At 55.5% G+C, this 16,760-nt stretch overlaps 5 protein-coding genes across 5 annotated transcripts; 3 read left to right on the top strand and 2 right to left on the bottom strand.

The window, feature by feature from the left end:
* Positions 1 to 412: 412 nt before the first annotated feature.
* Positions 413 to 2,913, top strand: GLOTRDRAFT_126700 (uncharacterized protein; the record flags this gene model as incomplete). Its single annotated transcript, XM_007865639.1, has 8 exons — positions 413 to 768; positions 822 to 911; positions 972 to 1,457; positions 1,511 to 1,616; positions 1,669 to 1,846; positions 1,903 to 2,273; positions 2,328 to 2,769; positions 2,819 to 2,913. The coding sequence occupies 8 exons, from the start codon at positions 413 to 415 to the stop codon at positions 2,911 to 2,913; spliced, it is 2,124 nt and encodes a 707-aa protein (XP_007863830.1).
* Positions 2,914 to 3,433: 520 nt separating this feature from the next.
* Positions 3,434 to 4,141, bottom strand: GLOTRDRAFT_35936 (uncharacterized protein; the record flags this gene model as incomplete). Its single annotated transcript, XM_007864680.1, has 3 exons — positions 3,434 to 3,514; positions 3,576 to 3,645; positions 3,726 to 4,141. The coding sequence occupies 3 exons, from the start codon at positions 4,139 to 4,141 to the stop codon at positions 3,434 to 3,436; spliced, it is 567 nt and encodes a 188-aa protein (XP_007862871.1).
* Positions 4,142 to 4,350: 209 nt separating this feature from the next.
* On the top strand, positions 4,351 to 7,205 carry GLOTRDRAFT_56935 (P-loop containing nucleoside triphosphate hydrolase protein). The gene is made up of 12 exons (XM_007864842.1): positions 4,351 to 4,419; positions 4,472 to 4,650; positions 4,723 to 4,799; positions 4,956 to 5,366; positions 5,425 to 5,589; positions 5,642 to 5,841; positions 5,893 to 6,329; positions 6,388 to 6,499; positions 6,553 to 6,745; positions 6,801 to 6,870; positions 6,927 to 6,943; positions 7,008 to 7,205. The coding sequence occupies exons 4-12, from the start codon at positions 4,979 to 4,981 to the stop codon at positions 7,121 to 7,123; spliced, it is 1,698 nt and encodes a 565-aa protein (XP_007863033.1). The 5' UTR covers positions 4,351 to 4,419; positions 4,472 to 4,650; positions 4,723 to 4,799; positions 4,956 to 4,978; the 3' UTR covers positions 7,124 to 7,205.
* Positions 7,206 to 12,215: 5,010 nt separating this feature from the next.
* GLOTRDRAFT_56934 (Pkinase-domain-containing protein) lies at positions 12,216 to 13,110 on the top strand (the record flags this gene model as incomplete). The annotated part of the gene is made up of 3 exons (XM_007864841.1): positions 12,216 to 12,423; positions 12,481 to 12,644; positions 12,724 to 13,110. Coding segments are annotated over exons 1-3 (672 nt in total), but the record flags the coding sequence as incomplete, so codon positions are not given.
* On the bottom strand, positions 13,088 to 16,688 carry GLOTRDRAFT_136961 (uncharacterized protein; the record flags this gene model as incomplete). The annotated part of the gene is made up of 6 exons (XM_007865264.1): positions 13,088 to 15,569; positions 15,650 to 15,841; positions 15,911 to 15,939; positions 16,000 to 16,087; positions 16,153 to 16,338; positions 16,401 to 16,688. The coding sequence occupies 6 exons, from the start codon at positions 16,686 to 16,688 to the stop codon at positions 14,928 to 14,930; spliced, it is 1,425 nt and encodes a 474-aa protein (XP_007863455.1). The 3' UTR covers positions 13,088 to 14,927.
* Between the last annotated feature and the right edge of the window lie 72 nt (positions 16,689 to 16,760).

The following is a 16,760-nucleotide window of genomic DNA, read 5'->3' as shown; positions in this document are numbered from 1 at the left end:
ACTGTGATATATAGTTTCTAGTATGTTCTGGACTCGGATGGGGAGGAGGATGGTTGATGGGAGTGGGCGGCCATCGTGAATTCTGTCGCTTTATTGATTGCATTCGAGTCCTAGTACGATTACTGATACATTGTACAGTGTTCTAATGAGTTGATAGGCGAGAAAACCTTTTTTTCTGTTTTTTTTCAGACGCCGGTGCATTAGTCCGGACAAAAATCGGCCCCTTCGGGAGGCCGGTATTTTATCCGGACAAAAATGCGGGGGGGAGCCTCAGACAATCCAGACATGGAAATTTTGAGTCTCGCACCGGCATTTATCAGTATTTTCAGGGTCCTACTCTCAGCTATCGAGCGGTAACTCGAGCTCAACGCTCTCTGACGCTCCCCGGATCCCCTAATACTTCTTCCAAGACATGGGTCGTCGCGCTAAGAATAAGCAGGGTCCGCCTGCGCCGCTCGCGGAAGTTGCTGGCGACAACGAGGCCAGGAGACCGTCGGCGAAGAAATTGGGAAAGCGGAAGGCAGAGCCGGAGCAGGAGAGTCGTCCCGGAAAGAAATTAAGGGAAGGAAAAGAGACCACAGCGAAGGGGAGTCCGAAAAAGAGTGTCAGTTTTGCAAGTCAGAAAAAGTCCGAGGGGAAGAAGGGGAAGACGGTGAATGGCAAATCTGAAAGTAAGAAGAGCAAGGTGGTGGAGGAGAGCGACGGGGAGGGGAGTTGTGCTGGATGGGAAGACGTGGATGAAGAAGACGATGTCAAGGCTGAAGCCAAGTACGTCCCTGTCAAGTTGCTGCAGTAGCTTCAATATTCTGACTCTATAACAGGGCTCTTTTTAATGACAGCGACGACGATGATGCAGGCAGCGCCTACGAAGGCGAATGGGAGGAGTTGGAGATGGAGGGTGAAGCAGAAGAGTAAGTCCATATCACATCAATGTTCCCTGTTGTAGACTCTTACAACCCTTGCTCCTGCAGCGACGATCCTCTGCGAGGTCCCGTAGAGGAACTGGACCTTGGTTCTGATGATGATGACGACGCCGAGGCTTTCGTAGGGAAGCTCAAGTCTCGGAGGTCGAAGCAACAGGACCGGCCAGACAAAATAATACCCACTGGCTCAGATGCATCGTCAGACGATTCAGACGAGGGTTCCGAAGACGAACACGGCCCCATTACCATGGCTAACATGGAGGCTCGCTCGCGGGCCCTAGATGCCCGCGCTGCTCGGGAAGCTGAGCTGGACATGGAGGAAATGCAACAGGCCGCGCAAGTGGACGGCGAAGATGACTTGGATGTGGATATGGATGGTGATGAGGAAGGGGACGGTGAGGAGTTCCACTTGCCCACGGCGGAGGAGAGGGAGGAGGAGAAGAAGGCCGGCGGACCAGACGTGCACCTCGTCCAGCGGCGAATGCGGGAGTGCGTGCGTGTGCTGGGGAACTTCAAGAAGCTCAACAGAGGACGGTATGTCCAGTATTTGTTCCGGGAATATTTGATTTAAGTCATACGGCCTACAGAGCGAGGACGGAGTATGTAGACCAGTTAATTTCGGATATCGCAAGCTACTATGGGTATAACGATTTCCTTGCTGAGAAGCTTTACCATCTTTTCCCCGTCGCAGAGGTATGCGTCCCAAGTAGGGTTCGGGTAAACGTGTTGATGGCATCCCTCCTAGGCTATCGAATTCTTTGAAGCGAACGAGGTACCTCGTCCCGTAACCATACGGACAAACACGCTTCGGACCAGACGGCGAGACCTAGCTCAAGCACTTATCAATCGCGGTGTCAATCTTGAACCGATCGGCAAGTGGACCAATGTCGGGTTGCAAGTATTCGAGAGCAGTGTCCCCATAGGTAAAATCCCAGTCGTCCACTGTTGAGAACTGCTGTGCTCACCTGCCTCTATGAAGGTGCCACACCAGAGTACCTTGCGGGCCATTACATGCTGCAAGCCGCTTCCTCTTTCCTCCCCGTTATTGCGCTTTCCCCTCAGCCCAACGAGCGGGTGCTGGACATGGCATCCGCACCGGGCGGTAAGACTACGCATATGGCGGCCCTGATGCAGAATACTGGGGTCGTCTTTGCCAATGATGCCAACAAAGCTCGTACCAAGAGTCTCACGGCCAATGTACATCGGCTGGGGTGCAAAAACGTGGTTGTCTGCTCGTATGACGGGCGGGAATTCCCCAAGGTCATAGGGGGATTCGATCGGGTCCTATTGGATGCTCCTTGTAGTGGGACTGGTATCATCAGCAAGGATACCAGTGTGAAGGTTAACAAGGTAAATGCCATTCATCTATGGGGTATTTCCGCTGACTGACTCACGCGCTGCAAGACTGAGCGCGACTTCATGTTGCTCTCTCATCTGCAGAAACAGCTTATCCTGTGTGCCATCGACAGTGTGAGCCCTACGTCCAAGACCGGTGGCTACTTTGTCTACTCGACCTGTTCTGTGACGGTCGATGAGAACGAGGCTGTGGTCGACTATGCCCTGCGCAAGCGACCAAACGTCAAACTCGTCGAAACAGGCCTGGAATTTGGCCGGCCAGGTTTCACGAGCTATCGTGGCAAGACTTTCCACCAATCCGTGTCGATGACGAGAAGATTCTATCCTCACGTTCACAACATGGATGGTTTCTACGTTGCGAAGTTCAAGGTTGAGAAACCTACGAAGACGAGGAAGGCAGGAAAGGACGAGAAAGTGGATCCAGCTGCGGAGGTCGTCGAACAAGAAACTATTGGCTTCGACTCGGAAGAGGACAAGATGTACATCGAAGGTGAGTCAAGACGTCGACTGTACTGCAGGACTTATAACAGTTCTTGCAGAGTCAAAACGTAAAGCCATGAGAGCGAAGGGATTGCGCGTCCCACCGCGGAATCGAGCGCCCCCCGCTTCAGCCGCGGTAACTGCTGCCGCATAAACGAACGTCTCCGCGTTAACTGTACGGACGTTTTGGGAGTGTACAATTCTGTCGTTACAGCAAGACGTACAGAGGAAGTTCATCTATTAATACCAAGTTTTTAAATCACTCAAGGAGTACCTCTGGAGTGACAATATATAATGCAGTAGATGGAGCATTGAACATAAATGTCTGGAGCATACACTCGCCCCTTACTGGCATGCGATGAGACGTAAGGAAACGTGAGAGGAGCGTAACGACGCGTTGGGATAGCAGCCGGTCCGTGGACTCGGGCAGGTTGATACTAGCTACGTGTTCTTCATAAACGCAGATCGTGGATAGTCGTAGTACTTGCGCGTGGAAGAGGTGGTATGAAGGCGTTCATGCTGAACTATGTGGGGGTATCGAAGACGGGAGAGAAGATGGGGCGAGCAGATCATGCGCCGACGCTGATGCCGTTGAGATCACCTGGTGGGCTAGAAACGAGTCGGAGACAAGCTTCAACGTAAGGTTAGTATGAACAAAGGAGAAAGGGAAGAGTTTACAATGTATGATTGCTGTCTTCCAGCTCTTCGCGGCGACTTGATACAAGCCTTAGCGTTCGATCAAATCCATGACTAGACTTTCAACGCAGGAAACTGGTTCAGTCACCTATATAACGGAGAGAGAGGAATGCCACAAACAAGGTCTCGCCAGGTCTCTTCCTCATCGTTCTCCGTCTGCAATTGATATATTTGCAGGAACCCTTTGAACCTTTGATATCACATCAGCAACCGGTTCAAAATCAAGGAAAGGGTACGGAACACCCAAACCGCTCAAATACAGTTACTCACGTCAGATCGCCATTGTCAGTGACATCCAGGAACTGCCTGAGCTCTTCCTTCGTCTCCTCAGAAAACGGCACACCATTGGTGTCTTTGGCCCAAGCATCAAGTCCCTCTTCCGATAAATACGCTCCTTCCGGGGGAGTCATCAGTACGAGGCCTTTCCCAGCGTGCTCGAGGCCTGCTGCAGGAGGAGTGCAGTACTTCGCGAAGATGTGCTTCAGACAGATCTCCAACTGTAGAAACAATAAAACACTCAAGCAAACCCCATTAAATTTAAGGGGATCAGACCGTACCTGCTCTGAAATAGCACCATCGTCGTCCAGGAGCTGGACATCAGGAGCCGCATTTCTTCGTCCTTGTCGCGAACCCGGCTCTGGCGTCTCAGGACGAGGAGACTGGAACCTCTCGTAGTTATGATTCATTCCAAGAACGAGAACGCGACAAGGGCGAGAAACTGTAGGCCTGAAGACGATTGACTGAGAGTGGGTCGGGCTAAGAGCCTGTCTTCCGCCTCGAAATTGCTCTGCCAGTGGTATAACATAATGGACGTATTAGGAAGTTGGGGCCACGTGAGGTGCATTACATGCCAGTGGCGGGCTAACGGTCAAACGCAAGGACGTCCATCATGTCGAAAGCCGAACCTCTCTCTATCGAGTCCTTACTGGCCAAACAGAAGGCCGAAAAGGAGGCTGCTTCGAAGGTCAGCAAATCCTGTCTTCACAGGAGCATCTACTGAATGGTCTCGCTCTCAGCCTAGGTTCTTAACCAAGGAGGAGCGCGCCAAACTAGCGATTGAGAAACGAGCGCAGGAGATTCGGGAGCAACGGGAGAAAGAAGAGAGAGCGAGACGGGAGCGAGAAGTTTTAGAGCGACAGGCTGAGGAACTTCAGCACAGGGAACGAGAGCGCCATCATCCGAGAGGAGGAGGACGGTGTAAGTGATGCAGATCCTATTGTACATGCCGAGCTGACTTGATCATGTTGAATTTCGCAGACGACGATAGGCATGACAGAGACAGAGGAGATAGGTATGGTCGTCGCGACAATAGAGATAGCAGGCGACCTGACGACCGACAGTCACGTCCTCCTGCCTACCAGAATGGCATCCCGACTGGCCCTCGTGCAGACAGGGGGAAAGCTCCCCCTACTGGTCCTGCGTCGTCGACGGCGTCTCCAGCGCCGTCATCCTCTATGCCTCCACCCCAGAGCGTTCCATCTCCATCCCCGATAACTGCAGCATCGGAATCATACGTCCCTTCCATGACGGAAAGTGAGATGTCTGCAATACGCTCCCGTTATCTTGGCGTCGACAAAAAGAAGCGGAAGATTCGCAAGATGAATGACCGGAAATTTGTCTTCGACTGGGACGCTCAAGATGACACGCTGAACAACGAGTCACCGGCAGCGGCGGGTATCAATCGACAAGGCGCTCAGATCATGTTTGGTCGTGGTCACCTTGCCGGGCTCGATGATACTGGTCCGATTGCGTCCAGAAGGACCGGGGACGTACAGCTTGCGGATGCACGCGAACGTCGCCAAGCTGCGAAAGCGGGCCTGGATGAAAGACATTGGTCAGAGAAGCCGCTTGAAGAGATGCGAGACCGTGACTGGCGTATTTTTCGGGAGGATTTCAGCATTTCTGCCCGAGGTGCGCTTCGAAGTTTTTTGCGCGACCTCTTGTTCATACTTGCTTCGCATGCTGTCAGGGGGACAAATCCCGCATCCGCTGCGCTCTTGGACGGAGTCGAGTATCCCTGTCCAGATATTGGAAGTCATCGAGAAGATTGGTTACAAGGAGCCCTCGCCCATCCAAAGACAAGCCATACCAATTGGTTTGCAGAACAGGGACATTATCGGTATTGCAGAGACCGGTTAGTTCCGCCATTATATCCTCGAAGGCTTTTATGTGACAGGGATTTGTAGGTTCCGGAAAGACGGCGGCATTCGTGATACCCATGCTTGCATTCATATCTCGCTTGCCACCTTTCACGGACGAAAACAGACACTTGGGTCCTTATGCGCTTATTATGGCTCCTACCCGTGAATTGGCTCAACAGATTGAGAGTGAAACCAGGAAGTTTGCTAGTCCCCTAGGATTCAAGTGTGTCTCGATCGTGGGAGGAGTAAGTCTATGATGATCTGTGTTTTGCTCAGCAGACTAACTGCGGCTTCAGAGATCTGTTGAAGAACAGCAATTCAATTTGCGGGAAGGCGCGGAAATCATCATCGCTACGCCTGGTCGTCTGAAGGACGTTATTGAACGACACGTCCTTGTCTTGTCTCAATGCCGTTATGTCGTCATGGATGAAGCAGATCGAATGGTTAACCTCGGTTTCGAGGCGGACCTGTTGTTCATTCTCGATCGTTTGCCTTCGGAGTTGATGGAAGGCGAGGATAACGGTGAACAGATGGATGTAGACGGAGAGACGATGGTAAGAAAAGGAAGATCTAGAGTAACCACCTTATTCTCTGCCACGATGCCACCGCCGGTTGAACGTTTAGCGAAGAAATATCTGAAGAGACCAGCTGTCATCACTATCGGTGAGGCTGGCCGGGCTGTCGACACAGTCGAACAGAAGGTGGAGTTTGTCGCTGGCGATGAAAAGAAAATGTGAGTTGAAGACCAAAAAGATGCGATGTTCACTGACACACTGCCTCGCAACCTCCAGACAACGGATCCTTGAAATCCTCAATAGTAACCAATATCCTCCCCCCATCATCGTCTTCGTCAATCAGAAGAAGACCGCAGATATGGTCGCAAAGGGCTTACAACGTGGAGGAGTAAGTTCGCGCTATTTCGCCCTGGGTGCTTAATACTTAGACGAGCTTCGCAGTGGAATGCTGCAATATTACATTCCGGCAAGAACCAGGAGCAGCGTGAAGCTGCCCTCAACTCTCTGCGGACTGGCGACGCTGATATCCTGGTCGCTACCGATCTCGCCGGACGTGGTATCGACGTGCAAGACGTTAGTCTCGTCATCAACTTCCAGATGGCAAATACTATTGAAGCATATGTCCATCGTATTGGTAGGTTCTCTTTCGGTCTGTGTCTGGCTGCTGCTGACGTTCTCTTGCAATCAAGGTCGTACTGGACGAGCGGGCAAGCAAGGTACTGCTATCACCTTCTTAACGAACGAGGATTATGAGGTTATGTAAGTCTTTCCGTTAGTTTATAACTGGATCTGTTCGCCGATCTACTGTTTTACAGGTATGACCTGAAACAAGGTATAGCTGCATTCCCTGTCCTTATCGGTTACGCTGGCTTGGTTACGCTGACATGCTCTTACAGAAATATCCAAGAGTCCTATATCCAAGGTCTCGATAGAACTGGCCAAACACGAAGCAGCTCAACACAAGATGTCAAGGGAGATGAAGCGGAAGCGGGATGCCGAAGACGAGGGCTGAGGTGCCTGCACCCGTGAACATGGGATTGTTACACCTTTTCTCAACAGTGTAATACTATGCTCTATTGTATGTCCTGTTTTTTGAACGTCTCAAAGCTTCCTGAATACCTTCACTGTCAAGACCGACACACCACAGTCGGTCGCACCTCTTCTCGTCCGGTGACTCACCACTCTGCGCGACTCTTGGGCGTTCTTCACGAGATGCTTCTAGATGTCCCTCTCCTAAGCTTCCGGGATGTCGTGATGATCCTGAAGAGTCTATGCAAGGGATAACTACGTCCCCCAATGAGGGTCATGTATCCTTTGGAAGCGAGACATGCTTAGCCGATAGGCAACCGACATTAAATTTGGTCGCCTAGCGACCGAAGTGGGGGACTGTATTCTCGGATACCAATCTACTCTTGAGAAGCGGCAGTGATATGTGGGACAGCACATTCCAGTGAACGATTGAAAAGCGGGTCGGTGGATATGATGCGCTGCTGCAAGGACTCGACGCACACTGATTATTTTTGTCCGACTTCCCTGGATACGCAGGGAGACGACGGAAGGCAAATCACCTCTCAGAGGCTGCTTGGCTGAGGCCGCCTGAGACTTCCTTAGCATCTAGTTGAGGTGCTTCCGTCTGCGTAGGGATTGGGAGTGAAGGCGCTAACAGGTTGGACGCGGGGTGATATGGTTCAGTAGTCGTCCGCGCTTAGCTATAGCCAATCCTATATTCGGATAAGAACGTCGAGAACATGGCGCCAGGAATGCTTGGGCCTGCTTGTGTTCATCCACTCGTGCGCCGGTGTATCATATTGTGGTGTGGCATGCCACCAAACAAGAACAAATACCATCATCGGTATTGCAGCTGTGGCACTGGCAAAGCCAAGTGCTTCTTGAAACGCGGGTGCGAAGTCACCAGAACCTCCGACCCGAAGGCCAAGGAGAGAAGACCGGGGTGCGGGCTTTTGGAGTGCTCCGAGTCGGTAGGGGAGGTTATCCACAGTAAGTAAATGCTTGGGGCGGGGTTCCGTGCAGTTGTGGATTGACATTTAAATTGCACATCGCTTCTGTGCGCTCTTGGCCCCCTCGCACTCGTCTCACGAGGGACGTGGATATCGGGGATAGCGGGCGCCAAGCGTTGTGGATCCGTGTGTGTGTGACCCGAGAGTAGACCGTCCCAAGCATTCCTGGGATGAGAGGCAGAAAAGTGCATTCGCCAAGACTGATTGTGTGTGCGATAATGATAACCGCGTGACAGCCTATAGACCGAGCAAGCTTACCAGGATGCTGGCTCTGCGGGGACATCGTCGTTCTCATTGTGAGAAGCGAATACATACAGTAGCGCTCGATGTACAAGGTGCGCACGGACGGCGGTATTATTGGTGAAGGCGGGTTCAGGAGGATCGACGAGAGCTACGGCTTGCCAAGGAAATCAAAGCCAGGGAGATGCGTGGACTGGTCATGTCGAAGAATCTTAGGACCATTGTCATTGGGCATGCGGAGAATTGACGCGCGCAGCTGACTGTCCGTGGTCAAACGCAATCGTTTATGCTGACGAGCCATACTGTACACCGGATGAGTGCTCACAACGAAATGACAGCGGTGCCTTTATTATCATGAGTCAACATGTAAGATACACGCGTTTTATGATGTAGTCATTATGTCCTAGGGCTACCGTCCACGGTCAGATCAGAATTTCAGCTCCCACACGCACCCACAACTGTACTTGACGCTCAGCCTATGCATCTGTGTTATTTTCGGACCACCTTATTCTTGGACCCACCCTCGGATAGGCTGGGAGTCGACTTGATGATGCACGTGGAGGCTGCGAGGCTGGAGAGTGTACTACTACTACTACTTGGACCCTGTGAAGGGGCGGAAGGTATTAGCCATCGTAGCGAGCCGAGGAATGGAATGCATAGGCGTAAGGCGGAAAGCAAGCCAGCGTACTAGAAGGGTTAGGCGGGTTCTGATACACGCACAAGTATTGCAGGGTTGATTTGATGTGGAGGGGGAACAGGACAATAAGAACGGTACGGCCGGAGGATACGACGCAGAATTTGCAGTGTACGAGCACGCGATGAATACGTCGGGGCCTCGCATCGCCGTGCCCGCAAGCAGCGGAACGTCTCGAGCAAAGGCCGTGGCCGGGTTGCATTGACAATTGTACAATTCCATACACGTCAGAACCGACTGCACAGGGCAGGCCGCCGCAGAGAAGGGCTACTGTAACGCCGGGCGCCTGACCCCCGAGGAAAGCGCGCACGCAGAGAACGGACTGCCTGGGTCGATGTCAGAGGGATGGCCGCAAGCGTGTGGGAGGTGCTGAGTAGGAGCGTGTGGGCACTGGCATATGGCGGTGTGCGTCCCTGCATCGAGGGACAGGTGTCTTTGGATGTGGGAGCGTGCAACGCACTGGTGGGTCTGACATGGTCCAGACGCATTTGCTTTCGTTCGAGGAACGGGGATTCCGAATCCTGGCAGAGAATACATACACGTAGTCGGGGAGGGTGTTATCAGATTACTCGCCAGCCGTCCATTGGCAGAAAGTGCGCGAACGCCTGGACTGGACCGACCCAATCATGGGAAGGACGCTCTTCATTGGCGGCACGGCGGCGGGCCAATCGCGGGTAATCTGGAGCTTGCCCGTAGGGAGTGTACTTGCAGGCATTCGGAGTTCCTGGCAAGCCGCAAGCAGGGATGCCGCGGGATGTGTACGGGCGTTGACGCAATGCGAGGGGCTGCTCTGGTAATCATTAATCAGTGAGAATTGGACTCGCCTGCGAGCGAGCGAGGATGCGGCCTATCGTGGCGAAGGCGATCATGGGTGTGCTGAGTGGGGTCCTGCTGGTGCGCGGGGTATATATACAGGGAGGGGGCGTCAGCCGACCGGGAGATGAGGAGAGATCTGACGAATATGGTATGAGGGCGCCCGGGGAGGCGGAGGTTGAAGGTTAACGGGACGTTGTAGGGCGAGGAGATCTGGAATGGGCGGAGGGGCGTTCATACATCATATCAGAGGGTACGTCAGATCAGGAAGCAGGCAAAAGAGCATTTTGAAGAAACACAGTGGGATGGGAGCTTGATGATAGATAGACATTGCTAGTAAGATGACGTTGATGATACGAGGACAGGGCCTACAGGCAGGAACTACATGGTACTAGACGACGATCAATGCGTATGCTCTGCGGACATGGAACGTTTGGATTGAGGACAAGGAGTAGCAAATCAATAAGCTTATGACAAGCTCAAGCAGCAGAGCAGCGACGATGGCGGGTGCCGAGAGGGTGCCGAGCGGCTTGGGACGAGCTGGGGTGGCTTACGTGATGCGATGACTGATTCGGCTAGGGTCAGACTGCCATTGGCTGCATGCGGAGAGCGAGTCGTGACGCTGGCCGGGGCCGGTGGGTCGGACCGGGAGAAGGCAGGGGCGAGCAGTGGCATCGGGCGCGGCATGATGTCGGCAGCGGACGCCCCGTTTATCGACGTTCTCTCCACAACGACTAATATCTTCGTCCATGCTCTGACCTCTGCCCACAATGCTCTCCGCGTCCCCCATGCAGCCCGTTCTCCTCTCCCGCCCGCCCTCCAACTCCCGCCCGCCCCATCTGCGCTCAGCCTCGGGCTCGCGCTCCTTCTTCCCCGCCGCCGTCCCTGACGCCCGCGCAGCCCCCGACGCCCCCGACGCCCTCGACGCCCCCGACGCCCCCGACGCCCCCGACGCCAGTCTGCTCACCGTCCCAGACCGCGACAACACCGCCAGATACCCCGAAGCACAGGAGCAGGTGAGCTTCCCTTCTGACGTATCATCCACTTGGCGTGGCCGCCCCCATTATTCGCTGTCTCACTCTCGTTGTGGCGTTTTCCCTTTTTCGCCCTACCAAACGCTTCCTCCCCCGCTTAATCACGTCTCCCTCCTTTCTCTCGTGTGTCGCTTGCCCGCGCCTCTTTGCATTGTGCTTACACTGCTATATCTGCCCCGCCAGGCTCCTTCCCCCGCCTCCCAAAGCAGCCCCTTTCCGTCTTCACCCCACCCCTCCGCACATAACCCACCCGCTCAATCGCCCCCTACCTCCATCCCCGCTGCCCCTTCTGCTCCGAGCCCATCCAAACCCAATAGCACCCGCCAGAAGAAGCCTTCGATGTCTGCTCTCACCGGCCGACATCCCCATCGCCTCTCCGCGTCGTCCGCCGTCAATACGCCCTCGACGTGTAGCCCACCCGGGAGCCCGAGGGAGCACCCCGCGTCCGAATACCTCGCTGTCCCCGCCAACAATATGCTCTCCGCACCCGGATCAGGCTACACCTCGGCTGCGTCATCGCATCCTCACACGCCCCCAGACTCGCATCCGCCCTCTCTGCACTCGGCCAAGGACGCGCCGCACAAGGAAAAGGACAAGTCGACCAAGCACCACCACGGGCCCTTCAGCGAGCTCAAGCGCTTCCTCAACCACACCCTTCCCCACCACTCGCACCACCCCTCGCCCTCGTCCTCGCACGCATCGCATGCGCATACTCCCTCCAGCGTCGACCACGGCCACGGACATCAGCGCTCCTCGACCCTGTCCCCGCCGCCGTCCCCCGGCGCCCACATCGCGACCTCGTCGCAGCTCCGCGGCGAGCACTTTATCAACGTGCAGGAGCGCGACGTCGTGGATCTATCCGTCGTCGCGGACGCGCACCACGCCTCGCAGGACGACAGCGCCGTCCGTGCGCGCGAAAAGGACGCCGACGTCAAGGAGAAGGACTTTGCCCTCGGCAGCAGCGACGACGGCGACGGCAAGAAGAAACCCAGGCGCGTCGCCTCCTCCGCGCGCTTCTCGTCCTTCCTCCGCAAAGACAAGGGCGACAAGGACAAGGACAGCGGCGCGGCGACGCCGGCCAAGGTGCGCAAGGACAGCGGCGGGAGCACCGACCCGCCCAGCCCGTCGCAGCTCAGCGTGGGCTCGACGAGCCCCTCGCGCTCGTCGCGGCGCGGCAGCCCCAGCATCACCTCGAGCGTATCGGGGACGAGCTGGATGAGCCAGCAGTCGACGGGCGACCCTGTCACGCCCATGCCGGCCGAGCACCAGCGCCATTCGCCCAAGGCTGCGACGCCGGAGGAGAAGAAGCACAGCCCGTCCGAGCAGGGTGGGAAGCACGAGAAGCACCATGGCAAGCATCACCAGCGCGAGGGGACGAACCCGATCCCGACCATGGGGACGCTCACGCAGGCGCATCTGACTAAGAAGTATGGCAAGTGGGGGCGTGTTTTGGGCAGCGGGGCTGGTGGGACTGTTAGGCTGATCAAGAGCGCACCGAAGCACGGATATAATGGTGTGTACCCAAGTCAAAATGGTTTTTGAGCGACTTGCTGAGCGCCGTTATTTCTAGGTGCCATCTTCGCTGTCAAGGAGTTTAGGCCAAAGCGCGCAGGCGAGAGTGATAAAGAGTATCAGAAGAAAGTGACCGCCGAGTTCTGCGTCGGTGTCACCCTGAAGCATATCAATGTGATCCACACGGTGGACATTGTCAGCGACCACGGGCATTACTACGAGGTGCGTACAGCATTGCATGGCTGTCGGGCAGACCGTTGATTAAGCTTCTCCCTTTCCTCACCTTGGACTCGCACGGTAGGTCATGGAGTACGCTCCGTACGACCTGTTCAGCGTGGTCATGTCCGGCAAGATGACGCGCCCCGAGATCTACTGCGTCTTCCGCCAGATCTGCGACGGCGTCGAGTACCTCCACTCGCTCGGGCTCGCGCACCGCGACCTGAAGCTGGACAACTGCGTGATGACAAAGGACAACATCGTCAAGCTGATCGACTTTGGCACCGCGACGGTGTTCCACTACCCGGGCAAGTCGACGACGCTCGCGTCGGGCGTCGTGGGGAGCGACCCGTACCTCGCCCCCGAGGTGCTCAGCCAGGAGAAGTACGATCCGCGCAAGACGGATGTGTGGAGCGTGGGCATTATATTCATGTGCATGGTCCTGAGGCGGTTCCCGTGGACGATTCCCGACCCGCGCAAGGATGCGAGCTTCAGGGCGTTTGTGAACGCGCACCCGGATCTGAGGGAGAAGAAGGAGCGCAAGCCGAGTCTGCCCCCACCCGTGCCCAAGCTGCCTGCCCCCGAGCAGAACGGCGACGTGAAGCAGGAGAAGGCGAATGGGACTACTTCGCCGAGGAAGAGTCCGTCGTTGGCTCCGAGCTCGAGGAGCAGCTCGACGGGCCTCCAGTCGATGCCGCGGAGGGCGGAGAGCACTGGCACTTACCTTGACCCTTCGGATGCCTCGGTCTTGAGCAGTACGGCCGCCTCCAGCCGGACGCCATCCATCGCCTCGTCGTCCGAGTACTCTGCCTCTGAGACTGCGATCTCGCGGGCGTCGCCACCTTCGTCCGTCTTGCAGAAGGACGGCTCGGCTTCGCCAGAACAAATCCGCCGGGACCGCGTCCGCCAGTCGCTGCAGCACCCGAACTCGGTTCTGTCGCACAGCACGGCTACGTTGCCCGCGGTGTGGCGCGAGGAGGACGTTGCGCTGATGGGCAACGGGCAGGGTTTGGGTTTGGGTTTGGGCCTCCGGCAGGTCGACAGCCCGACGGAAGATATGGACCCGAGCGTGAGGACTTTTGCGCGGCCAGGCCAGTCGACCGAGAGTTTGCCGGCCAGCCCTGTTCTTGGCCCTGCGTTCTTCGAGCCTCCGCGGACCATCCACGGCGTCGTCAACGAGGATGATGTGAAGACCCCGACGATGAAGCCTGTCAACGCGGGCTTGCCGTTGCTCGCCCCGCCTCCTGAGAGGGGCCACAGAGTCCGCGCGAACACGTTCAATGGACCTACCAGTCCGAGAGTCAAGGCTGCTGCCGATGAGGCCCTGAGCGTCGTCAAGGAAGAGGAGGACCAGAAGAAGAAAAAGGAGGAAGAGAGGAAGAGGAAGGTCAAGGAGGACTCACAGACGACCATCCGTGGCACGGCCGCTAACGGCGGCAGCAGCAAGTCAACGTCAACTCGCTCGAGGAAGGACAGCGCAGCTTCTGTCGCCACCTTCAACGGCGGTGGCGCCGAGTCCATCTTCCGCCTGCTCCCTCGGGAAACTCGGCCTGCGCTGCGCAGGATGATGCACATCGAGCCTTCTGCCCGCTGCACCCTGACCGACTTGCTCAAGGGTCGGGGCAAGCACGACGATCTTCTTTGTGGATGCCACCACTCCTCTGGTATCGAGACGCCCGGCAATCATATCTGTGAGGACCACTGCCATGAGCCGGAAGAGGAGGACGACGGCGACGAGTGGCTCAAGAGCATTGTCCCCTGCTCGGTCGAGCGTCTGCAGAGCAACCACCACCACATCCAGGTCGCTGTCGAGGAGAAGGCGCACAAGCGGCGCTTCTTTTAGCAAGTCATGGAAATCCAATAAAGAAGTGCCCTGGCGGGGGTCTCCAGACGAAGTCCATGTAAATATCCCTTTGTACCACCTGGGACTGCAATTTCTTTGTAGACATATGCCCTTTCCGCGGCGAGGCATCTGCTTTTCGAGTTCTTTGCCTCAACTGCCCCTATATCCATCTAACGTCATTTATTATCGATCGCTACCTCTGCTTCATTTTAGATGGCGATGATGACTGTTGGGCTACACAAAAGTTTTTATTATATGCTCTTTTATGTTTGGCGTTCACCATCGTTAATGATAGAGCGACTGCTATAACTCTTTCATCTATATATTTTGCTGTAATTTTTATGCCAATGGCCCGGCGGACTTTGCATCCACGGAGAAGCTCATCTGTATGTTCCGAATCAAAACAATCAAATCCTATTATATATCGTTATATATGCACAGATACATCAGAGTTCGTCATGGGATTGCGAGGATGGGTCCGAGGCCCGGCCAGCGTCCTCCTCAGACTTCTCGTCACTGGACGGAGATTGCTTAGGTTGTCTCTTCTTCTCTCCCTTGACATCAAATCCAGCGGCACGAAGAGCTTCGGCCAAGTGCTCATGCGTGATAGCTTGCACGCCTTCACCCTCCCCGTGTTCGGCTAGGAGGGCATCCGCATCCAGGAATTCAATGACGACGTCCGTGTCCCCAAGGCGCTCAACCACCACTTCACCTCTTGGTACCTGCTCGGTAGCAAGAAGAGCTTCGAAAGCGCGGTTGAGGACCTCGCCGCTCAAAGCTTGTTTCAAAACGCCTGTAGCGCGCTCGAGCGGCGCTTTGGTTGGCGCAGCAGGCGGTAATATGGGCTTTTTGGGCGCCTGCTGCGATAAAGTGAACGGATAATCTGTTTCCGGCAGGCTCTTGTCGACACCATCTATGGAAGGGACGATCTCCCTGCAGCGGATGAAGGATTCTTCGCGCTGTTCGTGTCTAGACTTGAAACCGGGTTCGCCGCACAAGCGAGGTGTGTGAATGACCATGACGTAGTGGCAGGTTTTGGTTTCCTTCACGAAGAGGATGGTGTCTGTCATGGTCATCGAGCAGTGGAACTAGAAGCGTTTTGGACCCGCAGTTACACCGACAGGCATCAGCTGAAAAGGGCTGTTCATTTATGTTAATTATCACTGACCTGGACTTCTATTTCCCGGTGCTTGCCAGTTTTGTCGCAGATTGTACCGTCGCCCCAGCGCTGAACCAGGTAACTCGAGCCGGCGTCTCGGGCCAACTCGAGATTGGCCGCGAGCGCAGCTTCTTCAGAAACAGTCAGCTCCGCACCAGGCTCCGGGGTAGGCGGTGCTCGTCCCAGAGTGTAGGCCTCAGACTGCACATCAGATAAGGTGGACGGGATCAGCGCGAGTTCGGGAAGGACTGTGCTAAGAAATGAACTTACATCAGGGTCCTCTTCTGGCCTGTAACCCCCTGCACCGCGAATTGATCTATCATTTTCTAAAATAACCAAAGGCAACGTGATGGGCTTACCAGGGTGCGGGTGCGCATGGGGCATCTCCCGGAATTGACGGACGTGCGAATTATGGCAATACGAATATGTAAACCAACCTTGCTTGTGCTAGGTAGCAATTGGCTGCGTTTAGTTGATTGAAAGGGGGACGGACGAAAAACAAGCGGACGCACGTATAAACATGTACCAGAGAGCGGCTGCAGTAGAGACCAACTATGCACGGGGGTGACATTTGGCTGGCTGTCCTCCGTCGGCGGTGGGTTGGCCGGCGGTGGGGGGATATAGCAGAGATAGGAATGATGGGGCCCAATTTTCATAAGCTCTAGCGAGTAGTTAGTAGCAGCAGGCCTCTCAATGGGCTGGCTGTGCATGATTAACCATTGTTCTGGTACATAATAAAAACACCTGACGGTGTACTGACCGGCTCGCTCAGAGAGTCCTGCTGCAGGTCATCTCCGCTACCAATACCTTTGCGAAATGGATTCGTCTGCCATTGATCGTCGTCCAGCGGCTGTTCGAGAAACTCCCGTTCGCCGCCTTTGAGGCCGCCCTGCAGCCACGAGTGCGCCGTCTGATTAAGGACGGGCAGGCCGTTCAAGAAGGTCACTCGGTATTTGGGAAACGCATGGGGGTCTTCTGGGATGTAGTGGGGCGAGCGCGCGAGCACAGACGAGAGGCCGAGGAGGGCAGCGACGACGAAGGGCAGCATAGTGCTGGGAGGAGAGCAGCGAGGAGCAGCGTCGCTCAGCTGGTGGCGGTACCTCAAGCAGTGGCGCGGCAA

This window comes from Gloeophyllum trabeum, assembly GCF_000344685.1.
Source record: "Gloeophyllum trabeum ATCC 11539 unplaced genomic scaffold GLOTRscaffold_00003, whole genome shotgun sequence".
Taxonomy (NCBI): domain Eukaryota; kingdom Fungi; phylum Basidiomycota; class Agaricomycetes; order Gloeophyllales; family Gloeophyllaceae; genus Gloeophyllum; species Gloeophyllum trabeum.
The sequence above is the reverse complement of the archived record's forward strand: the minus strand, read 5'-3'. Positions and strand labels throughout refer to the sequence as shown.

Bases quoted from the DNA above. Each gene is read 5' to 3' on its own strand.
- GLOTRDRAFT_56935 (XM_007864842.1), top strand. From the start codon at position 4,979: ATGACGGAAAGTGAGATGTCTGCAATACGCTCCCGTTATCTTGGCGTC. The intron at 5,367-5,424 runs GTGCGCTTCGAA...GCATGCTGTCAG, and splicing joins TTTCAGCATTTCTGCCCGAG to GGGGACAAATCCCGCATCCG. The intron at 5,842-5,892 runs GTAAGTCTATGA...CTGCGGCTTCAG, and splicing joins GTGTCTCGATCGTGGGAGGA to AGATCTGTTGAAGAACAGCA.